The 23,737-nt window shown below is 47.4% G+C and overlaps 1 protein-coding gene across 1 annotated transcript in view; it reads right to left on the reverse strand.

Annotated features, from left to right (window-relative positions):
- LOC111145186 (GDNF family receptor alpha 1) overlaps nt 1–23,737 on the reverse strand; it is a 203,587-nt gene that overhangs the window by 19,954 nt on the left and 159,896 nt on the right. Inside the window, exons 7-9 of the mRNA XM_022499905.1 lie at nt 15,268–15,377; nt 12,437–12,571; nt 8,471–8,652 (exon numbers count right to left, since the gene is read on the reverse strand). Of these exons, the coding sequence (XP_022355613.1) occupies nt 8,471–8,652; nt 12,437–12,571; nt 15,268–15,377 (427 nt within the window). The remainder of the gene's footprint in view (nt 1–8,470; nt 8,653–12,436; nt 12,572–15,267; nt 15,378–23,737) is intronic.

A 23,737-nucleotide genomic window follows, 5' to 3' on the forward strand; every position in this document is an offset into this window, starting at 1 on the left:
CCTGGGGAATCCCTGAAGTGTGGCTGGTATCTGAAGTCAGGGCTGTCTTGTTGGGGACCGTGCCCTTAACCTCTGGCGTCTGTGCGGTCTCCGAGAGCTGGCGTCAGACCTAAGTTCTAGGGACACTGGTTGTTGTCAGAATAGGTATCGTTTCCTTTCTTTACGCCGCTTTACGAACCAGTCTGGCTCCTCCATCTGCCAGATGTTGCGCAAGAGCGTAGAGACGGATTTTCATCTCTATTGAGTGAACAATGTTACCTAGAAACCGAAAAAGGTAAAGTGCTCTGATTTAGGTAAGACGGTGTAGTCCTTTAAAACGCAGAGAAGGGAAAGATGCTCCTTTGGTCATCCTCCTCTCCCGATCCAGCCTCTCTGTGTCTCAGGCCTATTGTCTGAAAAAATGGGAATAACAACAGTACTGACCACATCAGGTTACTGTGGGGATTAAGGGAGTGACTCTATGTACACATAATGTGCTTAGAACAGTATCGACTCGCGGGAAGAGCTTATACACATTTGCTTTATTAACATCCAACCATAAGAACTAGTGCTGATGTGTGCTATCAGAGCAAATAGTTCTGGGTTCTGTCATATTCGATGGTTTATAATGCTTCTCAGAGGCGGCTTTGGGGACCACTGTTGTCTGTGACACTATGTAGGGGACATTACTAACATTTTTAATTTTAATATTTATATATGGATTATGTATGGAGAACTAGCACACTGATTCACGTATGTGTCACATGTGTTTTAACAGCTTTGGATGAGTCTAAAAATTATAGTGTTCATATAAGTAAGTATATCTAGCAATTGAGCTTTTTGTTTTTTATCAGAGAGAGAGAGAGAGAGAGAGCACAAGCCCCGGAAGCACCAGGCAGAGGGAGAAGCAGGCTCCCTGCTGAGTAAGGAGCGGAACGCGGGACTCGATCCCAAGACCTTAGGATCATGACCTGAGCCGAAGGCAGCCGCTTAATTGGCTGAGCCACCCAGGCGTCCCTAGTAATTGAGTTTAAAGATAAATATGAAGCAAACAGTAATATCAGCAGAATGCAGACATGGAAGGAATCAAAGTCCTGGGGTCAGAGGCTGGCATGTGAAGCTGGTTCTCAGACACTATCTTTTCTGCAACTAAGACTGTTTCCTGTTTACAGCTGTGTCACATCTTCCCAAGGTCAGCGCTGGTTAAAGAGATGTGGCAACAGTCCCTGGCAGACAGTCCCACTCTGGGACCAAGGTCGGACCAAGATCTGACTACTGTCACGGCCCCAGTCATACCATCAAGAAGCTGGTTGTTAGGATGGCACCCCTAGGAGACCCTTCTGGGCGCGGGGATATGGAGTTTGGAACTGTTATAACCCCTCAACACCTTGTCCTTTCTTGCTGCCTTTTGGTTTCCCTTCCTCCAAAGTACACTTGTACTTCCCTCCTTCCTTAGGACTTTTGACAATGACCAATTCTTAGAATCAGCTGGATATCACCCCGTTCCCACGGTTCTTACAAACTAAGAAAGCAGCTCCATCTTTTTTCCTTCATGGACTCCCAGCCCCTGGGAAGAGCCCTTCCTTTATGGTCCCAGGGTCCAGAGAGAAAGCTCTCACACAGCTCATTAATCACGCTAAGAGTGGTAACCACTTACCACGTGGAGAGGGTCGGACAGTCATGCTGGGCCCTTTGCATAAGAGGAACCAGGTCTGAACCCTCACAACCAACCTGGGAGGCAAGTGACATTGTAGAGCAGACATTCAGAGAAGGTAGGAAACGTGCCCTAGATCACAGAACAACAGGAACAAAACCAGGGTTCTCACTCTGGTCCATCTGACCCCCAAAGCTCATGCTCTTCCCAGCAAAGCCCCTCCTGGGCTGTCAACCACAGGTTAAAGGAAAGCACCAAAGAGGTGCCCCAGGGAGGCTCAGCCTGCTGGCATGAGGGGACTGAGTGGGGGGGGGGGGGGAGCGTCTCCATGCCAACGGCCTACTGTGGAAGCAGGCACCTCGCTCCTTCCCCTTCCAGCTTCCCGCCCTCCCACCAGTCATCCTGGGCAAGATCCCACCACCCTGGCCTGGCTCTCAAGTGCCTCTTCTCCAGTGGAAGATTAACAGGACGCCAAAGCACCCCATTGCTCTGCTAGCATAAATTGCAAGAAAAACATTTAGAATATTGATTAAGTGCTTCATGCTCGAAGATTTAAATTTACCTCCTGTATTTCCAGGATTAGCTGACATAATGGGGTCAGTCTGCTGGCACAAATGATTTACGGAACACCCATTGGCAGCTTTCCTTTTAAAACTCGACACTTAAAATTTTCACTTGGTCACAGCCAGAGGAGTCCTGGGTATTGAGCAGGTTTGGATGACTGCCTTCCTGCCGCCGCATCTAGAACTTTTGGGGTCTGGCCCTGGGAAGAGCTTTGAAATCATTTCCGGTCTGGTCTGGCCCTATCAGGTACAAAGAGACTTTGTTTAGGTGACGAGGTCCTAAGGCGGTGGAGGGATATGCTGTTCTTCCGGGATGGAAAGTCTTGTTTCAGGTCTAGATAAGTTTCAGTATTCTAATATTTAACATTCTAATTAAATATTTGACTATTCTAATATGTAGGAGTTAAATGGCTGGGCAAATCTTGTCTGCCCTCTCTGCTCCTCTTACCAATGGGTAAACATCCCGCATCCGACAAGCTCCCAGCCCATTTCTACAAGCTTCGAACTGTGCTCTGCGAAGAGAAGGAACTGGTTCCAGTCAAGGAGGCCAGGAGTTAAAATCCAGTGGGTGCTGCAGGTTCTCTGCTCCAAGAAAAATGTTCACCTCAAGGTCTTTGCCCCCACGGCCAGGGAGGATCAGTAGTGTCCCTGTTGTGGGACCCTTAGGGCCAGCGTGGTCTGACCACCAAAGCAGATGATGGGTGATCGGTGGACATGATTTCAGCAGTTAGCCTTCTCACAAAGACGATCCCCTGAAGATGCTCCCATATCTTCTGTGTCTGAGAAAACCACATTGGTGGTTTCTTTCTAGAGTGCTGCCTTAAAAGTCCCACTAGGGAGAGGGGAGGAGCCCTACTTGAGATCGGTCTACAAGCTCTGGCCCTCCATGGCTCTCCACAGGGAAGTTTTCTTTGGCTCCTAAGAAAAACGGACTTTGGTTGTGGCTCTCACCGTGCACTAGAGCTCGCCAACTGCTCACAGCTATCCCCTACCCACCCGCCAGCCCTGGATCAGAGTGTTCCCCAGGCTACCAGACTTTCTCTTCTCAATCACAGCTCTACAAGGTGGAAAGCGGGAAGGGGCAGAGGCAGCAACCTTTTCCCCAGCGTCCTCGGCTACGGTCCCTGGGCTGTCTTCCTCAGGCTCTAGGCCCCTGTTTGACCACGGAATCCAAGACCTACAAATGCCACTCTAAAGGGTCTTTACTTTAAGCTTCCAGAATTAAGTGGTGTACAATGAGGCAAAGTAGGGATTTTTCCAACACCTACTTACATCTCCCAAAGATATTTACTTTAAATAAGTGACAAGTACAGTCCATTTGGTTTAAATATCCTGAGCTTTTTCCAGCTAGCAGATCACTCAAGTGCACAGAAGATGAAATAATTGGTAGAATTTTTAATCTTCCTTTGTTTTTCATGTGACCACTTTGTACAATTCAAAAGGATATGCCAACAATAGCACAGCCTGCGTCATGCTTGTTACTAATATGACTGCCAATTAATCCTGACATGGGAGCTTGGCGGGTTACCCAAAACCTGGTATTTTATCACCTCAGGGGGTGAGCACTTGGACATTTCTATGACATTTTATACTAATCAATCAACTTTCCTTTTTTAAAGGCAAGCCTTTCACAGGAACTACAGAAGAGTCCTATACACCCCACACCCAAGGCCACCCATTTCCCCAAAAGAAATGCATTTGGTTCTGTTGATTATTAAACTTTGAAGCCGACTTTTGAAAATGTTTATTCTTATCTCTTCCCTTCCAAAGGGGAAATCTATCTCAAATGTTAAGATAGGAATTCAAGTCCCCAAGAGTTTTCTCATATTATTGTATATTTTAAAATATTACAGGAGGGTGCCTCTCGAGGGAAGTGAACTTTAGAGCTGCCAAAGATAGTTGACTTTCTCCAAATCTGCTACCAATGGATCCCAAGCTGGTTTAAGTCAGTTCTGTTCTGAGTAATGACACACGCGGCTGGGACAAACGCCATTGTAAGATATTTCTAGGACCCCCTGGCAAATGGTAATTTATCTGGAGACAGCCAGGCAGGCAGAAGAAGGACAAATAGGGAGAATGAGTCTCCTGGGAGCCCTCCTCCAAAGCAGGAGTCCTAAATCAGTGCCAGGGACCATGTTCTCGGGGTGAAGGCCCATCTCTTATCACCCGCATCCTCTGGCCTCCAATGATTCTTTCTACTGTTGTTAGTATAGGTCATTCAAAAGACATCGCCAAGCTGTGAAAATTTTACTGGCAAACTTTCAGTCTTTTCCTATTCCCTGTCTCCTGGAATTGCATGAATAATCCCAACCTAAAGCATGAGCTTTGTGCTTCCCCTATTACTTGAATGGCTGCCTTTAGGAAGCACTAGGACACATGGTCCCTCACAAGGAGCTTTTCCCTGCCGCCATTTCTATCCTCTCCCCCCGTCACAAGCTTTACTGAGGTAAAATTGAGAAATAAAAATTGTATGTATTTAAGGACTACAACCTGATGTTTTGATACACGTGTATCTGAGGAAAAGTTTATCACAGTAAAGCTAATTAACATATCACTTAGGTAGCTACCATTTTGGGGGAGGGTGGGAGCAATTAAGATGTACTCTCTTGGCAGGTTCCAAGTATCCGATACACTATTACTAGCTGTAGTCACCATGTTGTATACTAGAGCTCTAGATCCCATTCATCCATGTGATTGAAACCTGTTCCCTCTGAGCGGCACCTTCCGGCCCAGCTTCTGGTAACCACCATTCTCCTCGCTTTAAAAATCTGACCTGGGTGGCTCAGTGGGTTAAGCCTCTACCTCCAGCTCAGGTCATGATCCCAGAGTCCTGGGATCGAGCCCCGCAGTGGGTTCTCTGCTCGGCGGGGAGCCTGCTTCCCCCCCACACCCCGCCTGCTTGTAATCTCTTTCTGTCAAATAAATAGATAAAATCTTTAAAAAAAAAATCTGACCTTATCAGATACTGCATGGAAGTGAGATCAGGAACCTGGAGGCATTATGCTAAGTGAAATAAGCCAAATGCAGAAAGACAAATACTGTGTAATTTTCCGTTTTTTTACTTCCTCCTTTCTGTCTATTTCTAATTCAAAGAAAGAGCCCAGGTTGGTTGTCCAAGGTCATGGAATAAGGTGGAAGTATACCGGCCTTGAGGCAGAAATCCCAGGCCCTCCAAAGAGTTACTATGTGATTCTGGTTAAGTCGCCAGCCCTTCCCTGACTCTGTTGCCTTGTGTATAAACGGGAAGGATGTCTGTAAACCCGGCACAACACCAACACCCATCCGCTGTCAAGGGACCCAGTGGCCAACTGATTGGGGATCAGACATCACATGGGACATTTTTAAAGTACCATTCTGGAGTGTTCCTTCTGCCCCTGGCCCTGAAGTATTATCCCCATTTAATCCCCTCCATTCTGGCAGCTCAACCATCCTTGAGTTTTGTGAAAGCTGAGGCTCAGAGATGCCAGGGTGCTGGTGAGGAAAAGAGCCTGGGTCTGAACACAGGCTTGGCTGCAGAGCCCATGCTCTTACTCCCTGCTTCATGTGTGTAAAAACGGGTTCAAGCAGGCCGTCCCCTTAAGAGGAAAGGCGAGGTCTGGTAGAACCCTGAAGGGCTCCCCAGAAGTGAAATGCCATTTAGCTCCAACTTATGTGGATTTTGTGTGTGTGTGTGTGTGTGTGTGTGTGTGTGTGTGAGTGTGTGTGTGTGTCTTCCAGGGCAGACAAGTATGGCTGCAACCTTATTCCTTGGTCATCCCCCACTGCCATTTCCCCCTCTGCTGAGAAGTTAACTAACAGCCTCAACGTAAACATCATGCTTTAATTTTACTTTGCCCCTCTACTCATGAGGCAGATTTCCTATCACTAATACAGGGGAAGGCAAGGTGCCGTTTCTTGGGAACAGAGCTCATGTGTCCCCTGACGTTGCCAGGGCAACCTTGTGGCAGCACCGAGTCCTCCTGACAGGAGGGGTGGCTGGGCAGAGCTGTGTTGGAGGCACAATACTGTGGGGCCAAGACATGCGGGCACCAAAGGAATCAGAAGCCAGGTGCTTTTTTCGGCGGGGGGAGGGGAGTAGCAAAGGCACAGGGAGGTGGGGAGAATGTCTCCTTATGGCTGACAGAGTCCTCTCTCACGGAGAAGACTAATTTCATAGAATTTCCAATGATGGCTAGGCTTCTGAAATGTCATCTATTAGTTTGGTCTGACTTCCCAAAAATGTTGACAAGCTGCATCTTGCCCATTATTTATACGTTCACTGAAGAGAGAATTGTTTCTGAGTGCCCATCCCTATGAAGTTTCCAAACCACCAAAGGAGCTCTATACACAGGCTAAACACTGTCCCTGCAGCCATGTTCCGTGCGCTCAGACACCTGCAGAAAAGAACCTGGTTTTTGCCATGGCCAGAGCTTGCCTCTTCCACCAGTCGGGAGCCATCTCTGGCCCACTCTTATCACCGAAAGACACCAGGGTCCTATCTCTAATCTGGCCACTTGTCTTACTGATGCTAGAACCAGAGTGGACCCAGTAAGAGCAGCAGGCTGGCCTAGGAGGAAGCAGGATGCCAGGGACCAGCCAGAGACAAAGAACAGATCCTGTGTCTGTGGTGCGATGTCTGGCTCCAGACTCTCCTCTCCCTGGCTGGGGGTGGAGCATGGAGGGGGGAGATTTGTGCAAGTCACCTCCCCCCACCGAGCCTGAGGGCTCTGCTGCAAGAGGGAGCAGTTAGAGGCTGAAATACTGCCCAAGCGTCCTACTTCTAGCAGTTTCTGCACAGAGCTTTGGACATTGGACATGCTCAGGAAATGCTTCAGAAGCATGAAGAATATCTGGTTGACCTTGGGCTGTGTGGCTCCCCTCCCCACCTTCCCCTTAGTGCTGTGCGTGTGAGTGTGTATGAGTGTGTCTGAGGGTTTGTGACATGGGAGGACGGGACAGAGACCAATCGCCAGCTGAGCGGCACGTAGGACATCCAAGAAGAAAAAGGAGACATTGGGGGAGAGAGACCGCAAACCAATCAGAAGCAGAACTGCCCCAGTTTGTAGGGTCTGTAGGGAACGAAGGGGATTGTGAGTTAAGAAGGTATTGGCCAAAGAAGGTTTCTGGTGAACATTCTGGTAAGCCTGGTCCTTGGTGGCAGTAGAGTGGGGAGAGAAGAGAGAATATACTCCAGTGACCAGTATGAAATGACAGCCAGTGCTCAGCACCTGTGCCCTCCCCTAGCACGGCAGGAAGCAGAGATCACCACGCGGTCACTCCTTCCCCCCAAACACAGGAAGAACCATGAAAGCAGTGGGAGTCTCCTGGATTCCCAGCACCGGGTGACTCACAAGCTCTGTGGGCTCCCACAAAAGTGTTACTTCACCAAGACCCAGTGCCCTCCAGTGCAAGCGCAGTAACACTATTACTCTCCCTCAGCTGTCAGGGGGGTAACAGCCCAAGACCTAAAGTGTGTGAAAATACTTTGCAAACATATAAACACATAATGTCTTGAGAAGTAAGTAGCTGAATAGTTGTTACTATAAAAAAAAAAATCAATAAAAAGGCAGAATAAACACTCTGCTTTGACTAAAGGCAGGAAACAACTGTTCACATGCCATTGTGGTTCTGCCCTTGGGAGATCTGGATTAACCCCAAGGAAGTCTCCTGGCCACTCTCACTGGCCTCCAGTCCCACAAGAGGCTTTGCAGGGTGGCTCTACCCAGCTCCTTTCACTTCAGAAAAAAACGTTTTCTTCTGCTTCTGGAAGAACAAACCCATAGGAACTCTTGGAATTAACACCTCACTAGCGACAGTGCCCCTGGTTCACCTTAAGACAGAGTTACACTCTCTGTGTTAAGTTTAAATGACACTGATGGCGACCAACCCAAGAGTACCTTCTCTTTCAACAGGTTGCTGCTTTGGGGGGAACATAGAATAAGCATAATAAATAAATTGATCCCAGTTTGACTCTGCCACGCCACAAACAGAAGGCCTGAGGATTCATCTCCCCAGCCCCCTCCTTCTACAGGTGAAGACACCAAGGCCAGCTCCGGGCCCACTGACCAAAGTCACACTCCCAGCAAATGCGAGTCAGTCCCAGAGTTTGTCCTTCTCCCGCTCTGTGGCGCTTCGCAATCTTCATTTATCGTGGTTAAATGCACTTGTAAAATTCAAACCCAAGCAGCCCTCCATCATTAGCCATCCATCTTTAAATGCATTGCAGGAAACTGGTCCGTGCTTTCCCCTGCCCCCACAAGTGAGCTCCACACGGGAGTTCGGTCCCCGCTCTTACCTGCAAATTTGCACAAGGTGGTAAAACATGAGTGGGGATTTCATTCTCAGACCCTGCTGGCCCCAGGGGCTTGTTCTTGGCCCGGAAGGCTGTGGTGGTGGTGGCAGTGGTGGTCTGAACTGGGAGGGCTGGCTGCCACACGGTCACATCAGAACCATTGCCAAAGGCTTGAATTGCATTTTCTGCAGTAAAACAGGAGGAAATCCAATTTCAAAGTCAAGCAGCAAATGTAACAGACAGGATACATGAAGCCAGAGAGGCACACTAGAAATTCTGATCACAGTATTGGACTTTCCTGAACAAGATCCATCCATCCCTCCACCCTCCACGCGCGGAGAGCCAACCATCGGGTCAGGTACTCAAAAATCAATTCATTCATTAAACACCGAGATGGACACTTCGGTATGCTCGAAGCACAAGACAGATCATGTTCCTTTTTATGTACCAGGTGCTGAGCAAGGTCCTTGCCCTGAAATACTCAGTCAAGTGCTTCGAAACCCAGCCTCGAACCTGTTTTGGGGGGATCACGATCTTCTGAGAATATCCCTGTACTCTGTTAAAATACTATACTAAAAGCAAACTAGTTAGTGATTTTTTTTTTTAAAGTAACATATCCCTAATTATGAGGGAACTTGGTGACCCCCACGCTAATTTGGCAGGCGGTAAAATCAAACAGCCAAAGACGTGACTCACTACCATAGAGCACCCGGTACAGGCTCTGAGCAGCTACTATGAGCCAAATGCAACTAGTATAGATGCAACTAGTTTCCTTAAAAGGAAAAAAAAAAAAAATCTACCCCAAATCTCATCAATACATAGTGAAAATTTAAGTAAGATTATTTTTTCCCTTTCTGCTCCCAGTCTTCCAAACAAAATCTGCATAATTAGGTAGGAGCAGCCCTGCTTAAATGAAAAGTTTAAAATGTAAAACTTTAAAAGCTTATTACAATTTCATGGGATTAGATTGTTTTTATGGCAAGAGTAAATTGGTTGTGTGTTGTTCCCCTCCCCAAAATGAATTAAAAACATTTTTTAATCAGGTCCTCGGGGATTTGGCCTGGCTTTAGGAATTTTTTATTTCATATTCATTGTATAAGAAATCAAACTCCTCCATTTGAGACCTGAATGTGCAAATTGTTAATATATGATTCTTAGCTGGCATCTTCCGATATACAAGACAGAATAATTTAAGCCTAATCTTCCTCTTAGAAGTGACATTTTGTTCTAAAATTGTTATCCTTTAAGTTCAGCAAATTGGAAGCTTGTTTTCTCAAACTTTACATTTTTTAGGCTGTAAGAAACAGCCTCGAATTAATATAAATTTGCTCTTAGTGGTCTTACATGGCTTAACGGGTGGGTATAATGCAGAGAAAGAGGGACAGGGGGACGGGTTTCTCCGAATGACCGAGAACCACCACCACCACAAGCTGCAGAACGCTCCTTCCTCTTTCCTGTTCAGACACGGAGATCCAGGAGACCCCTGCCATGTATGGGTACTACCTGAGCTTTTCCCGTGTGGTGGTCTTGCTTCCTGGGGTGTCTGTGCACTTGCTCATTTGTTTACTCAAACGTCAGTGGGAGCATGGACTACGTGCCAGGCTCTGCAGCGTGGGCATCCAGCAGTGAACAGTAAGGATGGCAGCAATAGACAAGAGCCCCTGCCCTCAATGAGAGCCCATGCTGGCTGGGGAGGGTATTAAGTGAAATACAGAATCTATTCGGTGCTGAGAAACGCCTGGAGGAAATGAAGCGGGGGGTGAGAGTGTGACGGGGAAGCATAGTTCTGATACAGCGGTCCAGGGAGGTGAAGGAGGCATCTGGAGAAAGACCTAAGTGAGTGTAACTCCGATCCTACCTCCATCTCCAGCTCATTCTTCTCTCTTCCCCTCACTCTGGCCACCCACTTTGGCTTAAAAATAACTGTGTTTCCCCCCAATGACCAGAAATAAACGATCGGTTAAAGCTGTGTTCGTGATAGAGGAATCTGGGAGAGAGCTGGTTAATTTGAAGGGGGCAGAACTGGGTTGTGACATTCGGGTTGGAACCTACAAATTTTAATTCTTTCTACTCTAGAGCCTTTTGCAGGATGTGAATTGACGGCCCTGTGTCTTTGGTGGGCTGTGCCCCTTCTCATCCAAGTCTAAATGGAATGACTGTGGAAAACTCTGGCTGGCTTTGGTCCCTGTTGAAGACCAAATGTATTTATTTTTATTGCGAAGTCATCAGCAAAATGAAGCCAGACCAGTCTCCCCTTCACCAAAATATTATTAAGCAGGGACACCTTTAATTTCTCCATTGAGGGAGCGGTTTTCCAGCCAGTGTGACTACAATCTTTTCTCGCACTGACCTATACTGTCATTGCTTTATCTTCATTAAAACTTGCATTCTGCCAAAAGACTATGCAGGATGTGGAAAAGAAGGATATATATATATATATATATATATATATATATTTTTTTTTTTTTTTTTCTTTTTTTAAGTCAAGACCAAACAGGAGATCTGAGGTTCAGTTCGGGGATACGCCCAATATCTCAGCAAATGTCTCCATATGTCCCACTAGTTTTGTGGTTTTCCATTTCCCTTAGGTGTCCAGAAGCTTGTGTTAGTTTTAAGATGATTAAAGCATTTGGTCACAGCCACATGACTGAAGCACCTAGTAAGCAAATCATTTAGATCTGTCTTTTCAACAAAGGAAGCAATAAAGAGGTTTTAGAATAAGTAACACTTAAAAGCTTTTCCATGTACACATGGTAAATTGTTAGCTAATTCTCCGGCCATCAGTCACTGGACAGCAGACCGTCATGGAGAGTGTTCCCGGCTCTCAGAGGGGTGGCTGAACCTTAATTCCTAGAAGCTGGCTCAACATCTCTCACCAGGAAGTCCCACCTGGTCCCCGGTGTTCTGCCATATGTTCTCGTCCAATGGGCCCTTTGATATCAGGCACGACACAAAAGCCTCGGGGGACAGGGGCTGCGGAAGGAGGAACTCAGGCTTCAGATCCAACTGTGGCCTGGAGGACCCATGTGAGTAATAGCTGTTGACTCACCTATGAAATGGAGAAGCTCCTACCTACACCTCCTAGCACTCTTGTGCAGAAAACAGTCAAGGAGATCATGTATATATCGCACTCCCTGTGGAGTGAGTTGAAGGAACCCAATACACTAACGGCAGCTGCCACCAAAGGAGAGCGGGTCCTCAAGCATGTCCGCTGGATCGTCCCCTCAAGCGGTGAGCATCTCTGCAGATAGAAGGAAGACCCTGCACGGTCTGATGGGTGCCCACTGTTCACACCTGCATGTCTCTCTCTCTCCCTCTCCCTTTGGGAAACAGGTTTCCATATTGCCTGAAGAAAGTGGCAGTAACAGCTGATACTATTTACAAGCAGGAGCAAGCTTCCCACCGCCCCCCAGCTCCCGGGTGCTCATCTCTGTCTCCCGAGATAACGGACATCCTGAGGCTCCCGCCTGCACTGCCAGCTTATCCCACTCAAGAACTATGGCTTCTCTGAGCCAACCCTGAACATCCAGGGGGCTGTTGATGTTCACGTTCTAATTTTCCTCAGCAAGCCCTCGGAGGCTTATCCCCATCTAATTTGTCTGAGCTTCTCACACCGCATATTGGACTCAGGTTTTAAGAACCTTTGGAACAGACTTCATGCTGGTTGCCAACATCAGAATTTGATCTGTGGGTAGAAGGGTTCTATCTGACAGGATACACCCTCTGTTGTTTGAATCTCTTGCTCTCTTAGGCCTTTGGATTCACAGACTTGGCAGTACCCACTCGCTCTGTTCCCCGCTGCCTCGTGTCGTATGGCCAAGAGAGGCTAGATTCACCACCACCAGAAAAAAGAGAGGAGAGAGAGAGAGAGAGAAGAGGCAGGCACAAGAAACACAAAGGTATAGCTTGAACACAGAGAGGAAAGCATGTTTGTGCGTTTGCTTCCCTTTTTTTTTTTTTTCAACTCACTGAGACAAGTATTGTCCTTGAAGAAGTTCAAAAATTTCAGGCACTCTTCTATATCATTCCCACTGTTGCTGCAGTCACACCATGGGGCCACGCTGAGGCTACTGGAGTCTATGTAGTTGGGGGTCATGACTGTACCTAAGAAAGTAAAAATAAGGCACCTTGTTCTTATGTGATCGTACGGACTTTCCTCTAGCCTAAGGAGAAACAAATGTTCCTCTGACACGGACACACCACGGATAATTACAAACATTGGGTTGGCTGAGTGGGAAATTATGTTAAGCAGTGCGTTTTCTTGGTAATTTATCTTGAGCACATAAAATAATTTACACATTTACTTAAAAAATTATAACAGAACTCCTAGAGCTGCACTTAGGGTGTTTTTTTCTGCCCAAATGGTATGGATGTTACGGAGTAGAAGAGAATTAACTTTGAATGCATGAGTTCCCAAATCCCTTGCATTTTCTTGAAAATGTCATTAATCTCCATAAATAGATAGAACTGGTTTCACATATCTTAAAAAATCCTTTTAGGACTTTGCATCCACTTCCCTCAGAAGCAAATGGCTTCTTCAAAGGAACACAGGGGAGCTTCGAGGCTATCTTTTGGGTTCCCTGACATCCGGAACATATATAACGAGGCCTCTGCTCACCAGACACTCAACTGCTTTAAATAAAGTCTTCCAAGTTGTGAAGGAATTGGAAAGGGAACTGGAAATCCTCTAAGCTGATGGCTTCTAGAGTATTGTCTCAGAAGTCCTCAAAAGCCCTCAAAGAAATGCTGGGTGGTCTCTCTTGCCTACATCTTCCTATGCTCATGGTTTTCCTGATGAGCTCTGTGCTGGCACAAATAAGCAAAGCATTTATGCTTAATACAACCCAAATGTCTTCTTCTGGGTGGTTCGCACCAGGCGATGCCTAGTCATGCCAAGAAGCCTTCTGTTTTTCTGTATTTTGTGGACATAAAAGTAATAGTGGTCAGTGAGTCACAGGATATATTTTGTTCACTACAGGAAAAAAAAATTCTTTGTAAGCTCTTCTAAGTCAAGGATATGTCTTTTTTACCCTACATTCCTTACTAATTCAAACTACATTATCTCCTGTTATACCTTGGGATGGGAACTTTGACCCACAACAGAGAGTAAGTACTTAATTTGGATGAGAAAGGAGAAGGTACCCCAAACCCTGAGTCCAGAGGTTAAAATGTGTCTACTAAGTAGCCAGTGAATGCCGGACACCATGATGGGTCCCTGACATATGGAAGAAACAGGCGCAAGCTTTGTCCTGAAAGACACTAGAACCCAATGACCAGTGCGGAGGGAAAGATCCAGACCCAAGATGGAAATAAATTTTGGTCTGTAAAATGCATTGCTTCAACCATTTCATTCCATTATATGATAAGTAGTTCATCATCCTGGGCGTGTGATGGCTTCCAAGCCAGAAATGCCTGGTAGCCCTGTGCCTTGGCCACTCATGGAGGATTTAATAAACACATATGCCTAGAAGGATATGGACTGAGGTATTCATAGGGATTATATCTGGGAGTAGAGTTGTCGATCCTTCCAGCTGTCTCCTTTGGGTTTCTCTGTATTTTTTTTTTTAACTTTTTATAATGAGCACGGCTTAATTATCTCCATTGTTGCTCACACCTGTAATTCCATAGTTGATAAGTAACCCCTCGTAGAGATCAACTTACTTAAGAAAAGGAAAGAGCGAATGCGAATTTGGGATATTGACTCAAGGAAGTTACACTCATTGGGATACAGCCCCAAAAATGGTAAACAGCATTGGGGAAAGGTCTTGGCCAAGAGAACACAGGTATTCTTTAAAAAAAAAACGCTGGGATGAGTGGGCAGGCACCTGTAATACCCCCCCATTAAGTGCCATCATTGATATTCCCGAAAGCTCTTGCCAGTTTTAAGCCACTCTGGTGACAAAAAAAAATTGAGTCTGTGCTGTCATTCTTGGTGGGAAGTTCTTCCTGCCCGGTGACTTGTGCAGTCGCCGTGGCTGAGCCATCATGCTTCTGACAAGTGTGATTTCCCTCATCCCTCCACAGCCTTCACTACACGTTTGTCCTCAAATGTCAGTCGTGACGGAGCCCTGCCACCGGGGCTTCTTCAGGCTCCGGGCCCCGGAACACCTGCCTCTCTTCCTGCCTGCCCCTTTTAGCCACGGACACAAATCTGCCTCACTTCTGACCTTCTAACTCACTCGTACCCTAAACGCACTGTTGCCCCGAATGCCAAGAACCCGCTTCCCGTGTGGAGAGGCAGAAAACACTGTTTCTGCCAGGTCTGTTCTCCCGGAAACATCCCAGGCGACCTCACTCCCTGCACATCCGGAGCTGAATTACCAAGAATATCAATGGTGAGAAGGACCCCAGTAGTTAGGGGTTTTATTTCCATTTCTGGGGAGCAGCCTTTTTTATTTCCCCAGACAGAATGACTTCCAAGTGCCCTAATTCAATGAGCTCGGGGGGAATTGCTCCCCTCTTCCATGGCCATGTTTTGTTTTTTTTTTTTCCTTTCCTATTGTTCTGTGTGGTTGGTTCCCCGCCCCCCACCACCCCCACCCCGAGATGCTTCTCAGGTGCTCACACCACAGTCTTCCTGCCCTGGGAGATTCCCTGCTTCCTGCCTCTGCCTAGGCACAGCCGTGATCCCCAGGTTTCTTTTTTTCTGCAGGTAAGTCCTATAGGGCTTAACATCAAAACCCCAGGACAGAGGGTACTGCGATTTTTCCTCTCGCAGACAGTGGCAGGCTACAATGGAAAGAGTCCGTGAGCATCTGTAAGCCAGATTTCCGTCCCGTCCTGCTTCTCCCCCATCTTACCAATAAGCCCTGAGTAGGCGAGGAGGCAGTCGGCATAGTTTTCCTTCAGACAGCTGCTGGCGGACCTTGACTCGGGTTGGCAGTTGGTAAAAAAATCTGCAAGGCGAGATCTGCAATGGGGAGAAAGGGTAAGCTGTGTGTTTTGAAATACCCTAAACTTCTGGACCAACGTAACTTTTCTTTGTTCCTTCGTCAATACACCTTTTTCCGCACCAAAAGGAAAAAAAAAAGAAAGTGTGAGCTCTTAGGATGTGAGCACCCCCTCTTGTCCAACTCCCCTACCCAACCGTCCCCTCCTTCCCCCAGCCCTCTGCCCACCTGTGTGTCTGCTTATTTGCGGAGAAGTCTTCAGGGCCTATAACTGGAGAAATCTAGATGCTTTGAAGTTTCCACTCAATATTTATTTCTGACAGACTTATTTGCATCTTTAGGAAATATGCTTCTCTACACACTCACCAGAGATCTACACTGGGAAAATATTTACTTTATACAGAAACATGTCCCTGGCATCCAAATAGGATCCTACAGCCCATCTGCTCCCGTAATTCCTGCTGGCTTTAAAAATATGTGTATTTGTCTTGTAAGTTATCTCTCACTCCCCAGCCCAGGGGATAGGGATTGATTCCTGCCAAGTGACACTGAGGAGGGGCTCACTGCTCCAGAACCGAAGGAGGGACAGGCGATGCTCACTTGAGGCACCATTTCACTGTGTGATGGGGCCTTCTGGGGGAGGAGGTGCCTGGAGGGGCCGCTGACCATGGCTGCACTGTCCACAGCTGGGAAGCTGCCCAGGGGCCAGCGCAGTCCACTGGGAAGCCATGAGTGGTGGCAAAACTGCAGAGCCCCGGAGATGGAGAGGGGCCACAGACACGCTGGTCTGGGGAGGCAGAAGGCCAACTGGCTGTTTTTCAGTCTGAAGAGCATATTGTTGGAGAGATCCTGAATGAGAGTGGGGCCACTGCCGAGGTCATCTCAGCAGACAACAGCTCTGCTTCTGAGCGAAGAACACAATGGACTTCAAGAGAATTTAAATTATCCAGCAATTATGGGAGACAATGGATGGTTGTCTCGGTTCTTTTTTCTTCAGCATACCCAAATTGGCAGACAACATACATAGTGCTGTTTTTTCCTCCTTCCACCCAAAAAACTGTGTTTACTTAGCATACCTTGGGTTATGTGCGAGCTTGCGTGGCAGGGCAGAGCAAGGTAGCGTGTGTGGAGATCACAGAGGTTTGTAAAAGTTCTGCAGGAAGCCCATTATGTGTCCCTTTACTACAATCGTAGCTAGCGGGGAGTTAAGAGGCCCAATGAAATTGTCTGAGTTCATAGCACACTGCAAAGGCTGCAGGGGGTCTGTGAGGGTCTGGTCTCTCCTCAAACCCTTTTAAGCCGGGGTATCTGAGCCTCCCGAGCTGCGCCCATCTGGGCCCCATCCATGTGTGCCTGGTCCCATCACTGTCAATCCCCAGGGCAGGTGCTACAACAAAGCTTTACTTTCTTCGCACGGCACCTGAAAGTCCTCAGAGAGGCCCCCACATCCCACATCCCAAGCAGGGCCATGTGCTGAAGCTAAGGGTCTTGGCAAAATCCTCCAAATGAGACTTGAGTGTGAGCCCGTCTGCGTGCCTGGATCTCCCACCGTCTAAGCCTCGTTGGTGTTTTCTGACTCTAATTGAACACACTGGAAGGCATAAAACCTGGCCATTTTCTGTAGCCTGGTTAGAGGATTCATTTTTCCGAGGAAATCCCTAAAGGTGGCTCGGGCTTGCTCAACGGACTCCAATGGCATCCAGCTTGGACTGAGTGTTAATTTCAGAAGAATTTTCCCAGTCATGAAAGTTAATGATCTGGTGCCGCTGGGCTTCTAACTTTGCAAAGGCCAACTGTGGTTCAGGCAGCTGGGCTTCCAGCGTTGCCCACAACCTGAGCAGCTCTCTGACCTGGCAGCCCTGCACTCCCAGCCTGTCCCCCAGAGACAGACAAAAGGTCGCTTTGTCTCCGAGTCCCCGTTTCTCATAGTCTCTCAAGCAGACTATTAACTGAACGGCACCACGATGCGGATTACTATCCTTCAGCGCGAGGCTAATGCCACCAGACTCATTTTGCTTAACAACCTCAGAATTGACGCACAATTGGACTCTGGAATGAAAGGCTAATTGAGTCAGTCTGCTGCGCAGAGCAGAACCCTGATTGGGAGGATAAAACCAGATACATGGCTCTGAGCAGAAGCCCGGACGGGCTGGTTTGTGACAGAAGACTGTCAGCACAGATCCCGGTCCTAAGATGCCCACGGCCAGTGGACAGAGTTTCAGGATGATGATGAGCACAGGCAGCGTTGCCCAAACACCAACATTTGCCTGTTGTTTTTTTTTTTTTTCCTCTCTCATTTGACCCACCAACATTTCTACTTGGAGACAGGACTGTAACTTCAGAGGACTCACATTTTACAGATAGAAAAACTGAGGTTTACACAGTGTTGTGCTGGAGGGAGTCCATGCCTGGATGTCTGGTCCATCCTTGCAAGTGGGTTAACATCACAGTGGTGTTTTGAGAGTAACCTTGGAGGGAGTATTTGCACCGCGGTGATGGGCAAACACCCGCCACATCAGGGCTCTGTGTCGTTCTTGGATAATCAGCTACTTAGCATGTATTGGCACGACCCTGTTTGAAGACCAGCAGGAGGTATTTATTCCTATTGATAAAGCCCGTGTCACGTCTTGGGAGTGAAGTCCCAGCCCATCCAGTCTGGCTTCCCCTTTATTCCCAGTCATCTTTGGGCCAAATAAAATGGTATAGGACCATTTACTCGCCAGTTGTTAGGGCCTCTCAAAGACCCTTCCTTCCTAACATCTTCTCTTACGGACATGGTCCTCGGAAATCTCTTAAAGCAACATATGAAAATGGTTACAGATGGTTACATGTATCGATAAAGCCACTGAGTCCTTGTCAGTTCCACAGTTCCGTGGCCTGAATGATGCGTCAAGTGCCTGAGAGGCATTAAGTTCTGTCTCTGAATTCGAATCACCCACCTAGACAAACAAGGAAACAGATGACAATAATACTGTGAGTAGGCAGTATTACTGTAGAAAGGCTATTGCAGAAAGGCAGAAAGGCTGCTAATAAAATAATATATAACATGAATGAAGTATTTAGCATATGCTAGGTATGTATTTATATTTTTCCCTGAGAACTCTTAATAAGGTAGAGGCAATTATTTTCTTATCTGAATTTCACTAAGGAGGAAACCACAGCTTAACAAGTTTAGACTAGAGTAAATAGTGAGTAGCAGAACCAGGCTATAAGTCCACGACTTAAGCTTTTAACACTCCTTGGCTAGAGACGTTCGTTCCAGAGAGGCCGTGATATGGGGATTGGGAGTCAGAGGATGGCTCGGGTCCATCAGGCAGAGGCGGAGGGGATATCTCCGGCAGAAGGAGGCAGCACAGGATAGAGTCAGTAAGTTCATACAACACCCGGGGTTATGATAATGGAATGTCTGTATGTGCCAGAGACTGATTTAAGAGCTTGACATGTGTGCACACATTTAATACACCAACCTTAGCAGGTGATACTATCAGTCCCATTTTGCAGATGAAGAAACTGAGGCAAAGAGAGTTTAAGTGAACTCCCTCCAGGTCACAGAGCTCTGTGGTGGAGCTGGAACACGACCACATTCAATCTGACTCCAGAGCTGGAAATCATTCGCAACTGCAACACACGTATCACCCGGAAAATTGTTAGCTGTCCCCGTGGGATGGCCAAGCCACGGGATGCAAATGGTGAATGACAGGTGATGAGATGGCAAGGGCTTGAAGAGCCTTGAATGATCTCAGAGTTTGGATTTTATCCTCAAACCACTGGGAACCACTGAAGGTTTTTACTTGAATTTAATTTTATGTTTTAAGATTTTATTTATTTATTTGAGAGAGAGAGTGAAAGGAAGAATGAGCAGGAAAAGAGGCAGAAGGAGAACAAGAAGCAGGCTCCGTGCTGAGCAGGGGGCCTGATGCAAGACTCCATCGCAGGACCCTGTGATCATGATCTGAGCCCAAGGCAGACGCTTGACTGACCCAGCCACCCAGGCACCCCTACTGAAGGTTTTTAAACAAAGGAGTAACATGATCAGATTTGCATGTTGGGAAGACTTTTTGGATCTCTCAGCTGCTCAGCAAAGATTTGCTTGAGACGTATCCCATGCCCTCACTGTCCTAGCAGCAATGGGGAGGCAGGACACTGGCCAGTGGGAGACATGGCTGCTTAGGAGACTGCAGCCAGTGGGGAGCCACTGGGGAGACCTGAAGGCCTGAAGGAGAGGAAGAAAGGAGGATGCACCAGAAGCAGGTTTTACTAGAACGGAAGTCAAGACTGTCGAAAGGAGGGGCAGAATCGAGGCATAGGCAGCTCGGCACAGGGCAGGGGTGTGGGGGGGCCAGTCTGAGAGGAAGATGAGGCCATACAGAGTTCACTGCACCATGGGAGGCAAGCGTCTCGCAGGTTCGAGCTTAAGATCTTCACCTGCCCAGTCACCAACCACGGCCTGAGCACCTGCTATGCCCCGGCCCCCAGCGTCCATGGACAGCCCTCACTGCACACACTTGCCCTGCCCACCTTGGGTTAAAGAGTCTCGTTGTAGCCTGTTGTGGTCGCTCCCCTGCCTGGGCTGCACTGATCCAAACACAAAAGCTTAAATGTCCAGTGTGGGATTAACAAAGAAATTCCACAATTGGATCTCTTCTGCAGACATGAAATCTCCATGACTACAAGCAGTGATGAACCTGATTTTCTCTAAGAAAATGAAAAGGAAATGAATAGGCAATAATGTAGAAATGTATCTCCCTCCGAAAGAGAAAATTCCCACCCTTAGAAAGGAGGAAAACACAGTAAATGCCAAGGTAGCCTTAGCAAACCGGCAGAGGAGAAAAACAGTGGTTTATGCAGAACATATCACACTAAGGGAAGCGTGCTGCTAACTGGAAATAGAAAAATGGTTCTAATGATAAGATCTAGGAGAGTCTTCTCAAACAGCAAATGGTCTTTTGACAGTGGGGGAGAAATCATTTACCTACTTTTTCTGTAACATTTTTAGGAAAATAGTGTTATAGCAAACAGGTTAAAAAAAAATCCAACATACTAGTAATGCCCACTTTAACTCCTCCTGGATCATCCTATTCTTTTAAATGTTTGTTGTTTCTTTCTTTTTTTTTTTTTTTTCCAGGATGAATCCTACACTTGGACATAAGCTGTGTCATTCATGGAAATGAGCTCTGGACCAGGAATCGTGAGGTCCTGAGTGAGATCCAGCCTCGGACATGAACTACCCAGAACTCCCACATTCGTTGCTGACTCCTTAGATTTCCCTTACACTTCAACGATAAAATCTAGGGCTGCTTGAAGATACTTGGGAAAAAAGAGTACTTGTTTTCAAAGCGTTATTATTGTTCTTACCCACGAGTCTACTTTGCCATGAAACATGATTTTGCGTCTAGGCATTGGGTTTGTACAGATTTCTCTAGTGGACCCCCTCATCTCCCATGTAAGAAAACCGAAGGCCAAAAGGTTAAGCTCCTGCCCTGAGTCACACGGTGGGTGTGGCAGATGGCAGATGTCAGCCCTAGAAGGGGAAAATGCAGAGGGGGTTGGACCTCAAGTTCCCAGGGAGATGATTTAAGTTATTGAGTGTATAACTGCTCTCCCCCTCCCACCATTTGGCCAGATTGTTCTTCAGAGCCTAATGCTGTTCCACTGACTCTAGCCTCGATGAGCGCTCCGAATGGCATTCGGGAGCCCAGCAGGGGTCATGGATGCATCCAGGACCCTGAACCTGAGCCTGGAGAGTCTATCGATGCATTAGGCTTCCCTTTACTGAGGGGCTTTGGGGCCGCCACTGGTGTCCATTCAGGACTGCAGAGCTTGACTGACTGGTCCAAACCCAGAACCTTGGGAAGGGGTCCCTTTATTCACCCGCTTGTGTAAGAAATGACTAGCATTTGTCTCTGACCACAGCGTGACCATCAGGGCTTTCAAGTCTCAGTTTTCAAAGCAAGCCATGTAGTCTAGAAAGGTTTTCTTAATTAGAGGAAACAAAAGTCCGAGGAAACAAAGCACGCCAGGCCCAAGAGGGACATGCACCTGTCTCTAGCCCCAGCTAGACCTTTCATCTTCTCACATCTTAGCAAACTAGTTCACTTCTCCAACTCCATTTCTTCACCTGGAAAATGGGGCAAATGCCATTCACAGTCGTTTTACGTGGCTGCTGTGAGAACTCATGGAAAGTTCTATAAAGCTCCTCACTCAGGACCCAGAATACACATTACCCAATACATTTTCATATCCTATCCCTTCTTTTTTTTTTCTCCCCAATTTCTGGTCCATTTCAACATGAAGCCCTTGTAGCCCAGACCCACAGCAAGCTCAACACAGGGGGACATGCCTCTTAGCCTGCCTTCCACCAGCCCCTTGTATCACATATGGAGTCTATGTCTGTGGAGTGACTCTGACCAAAACAAATTTCAGAAGTCTGAAGCCAGGAATCCTGTGGTGTTACTTAATACCTCAGTCATATGAGCTCATAGAATAAAGGCATTTTTAAGAAAAAGCTCCTTTTCCCCCTGGGGCTTAGGGGGAAAGACATATTTTTTAAATGACGAAATATCAGTGAGTTTGTTAATACTGTTAATCTCTTATGCAGAATAAAAATAATTTGAAAAACATGCTGCTAATATTAGCACCGGGATGACAAAGCAAGAGTTCTAGAATGGTGATTTTTCTGATACGGTGACACAAAACAGATTTTTCTCGTTCCGTTTTTAGAAAATTATCTTAGCCCTTCTTCCCCAGCAGCCTACCGAGAGCACATCTGGAAAGCATCCTCTCGCAGATCAGAGCCTATATTCAAGACATTCTGCAGAGGTGTTTTCTTGCCTTGCTGTTCCCCACTTTGTGGGAGCATGCGAGCTTCCGGCGGGGGGGCAGCATGTTCTCTGGGGCACAGTCTGCAGAGCTGGGGGGATGCGCAGGTTGCCCTTCAGAAAGCCAGGGTCTTCCCCAGGCCCGTGAGAGAGTGTGGCTTCCCTGGGGCAATTCTGGGGCAGGTTCACACCCCCAGACACACATACCCGCAGCTCTGCACACCTTGAGTTTTTCAGCCCCCTGATGTGGGTTTCCACCCTGGTGGGACGATTAAAGCCCAACCAGTTAATGGACTTCTCATTGACTTAGCCAAACTGTGACCCTCTGTTTTCGGGAAAGTACTGTGAGGTCCAAGAAACTTTGTCTAACGTCTCTGTTTCCTGGCACAATACGGCTCTCGCAACCAAGAAGAGGTTTGCCCTGTTCCTCCCAAAGCCCTGCTCAGCTTCATCGTGATACTTGGGATGCTACAACCCATTTAATACACGCCGCTGTCCTCACTTGCCCTGGGGAACCCTGATCACAGCTGCTCGTCCAGCTCCTTGGTAGCTCTTGGCCCAGCATGTGGGTCACAGGAGGCTATGATCACCACCTTCAGGGCTCGCCCCCTGGTGCAGTGACAAAGCCCTTCCAAGGAAGGACTTCGGGAAGTGCAGGTGTCACCCAGGGCTTTAGTCCCTGTGTCCTGCTTGGGGATTCTCTCCAGGGTGAGGGTTCCGGGCAAGCACGCCGCAGGGCAGAGATGCCGTGTTTCCTTAGCCTTTCTGAGGACGTGAAACAGCAGCAGCCCCCTGAAGGGCGTCCAGGTCGGCATCTGATCAATCTCGGCACCCCTCACGAAGCCACCTTGCACAAGCACTGACAGCTGTCAATCAACAGCTGCGGAGGGGTTGACAGGGTTTGACAGCTAATCTCTATGTGGAAAATCTGAAAAGTAAGCTATGGCAGTTGGCAAGGGAATCCATTCCAACAGTGAAGGGGCTCTTGGCAGCCTTGGGTCGGATGCCCCAGAGCTGCCCTCGGGCCAGAACTCCTCCCTCCACCCCCCTCTCCAATCTCTCCACGGACTCACGGATGGTCATAGTAAAAGCAAACTGTAAGTCCCCCTCGGGCACAAAGACCCTGCCAACAGTCCTACGCTGGCTACACGGCCAAGGCAAATAAAGTTGTTCTGTATTATCCACGCTACGAGATGTCCTCCGGTGCACAAAACTCCACTTGGACAGTGCTTGGTTTTATGGGAAGCAATGGAAGGAAAAGAGAAATTTGAGGTTTTCTGGATGATTAAATTATCATTCAGATATCTACTAACGGTCTGTGACAAATCAGCCAAAACTCTTTGAGAGTCCATCTTATCCAATCAGTCTTTCATATTTCTGCACAAGAATTAGTCATCAGTGTTGTGGCTTTGGGCCACAAGGAGAAACAGAAATCTAGATGCTCAACCAATCTTTCATCAGTACAGCCACTCCTTAAAACTCTAGACCAACATGGGATGAATTTACTTCGTTAAACTCTGCAGGCCCCTCCATCTTCAGGAGTGAATTATAGCAGTTACCTT

The sequence above is a fragment of the Enhydra lutris genome, unplaced genomic scaffold (genome assembly GCF_002288905.1).
Source record: "Enhydra lutris kenyoni isolate GAN:26980312 unplaced genomic scaffold, ASM228890v2 scaffoldscaffold12, whole genome shotgun sequence".
Classification (NCBI taxonomy): Eukaryota; Metazoa; Chordata; class Mammalia; order Carnivora; family Mustelidae; genus Enhydra; species Enhydra lutris.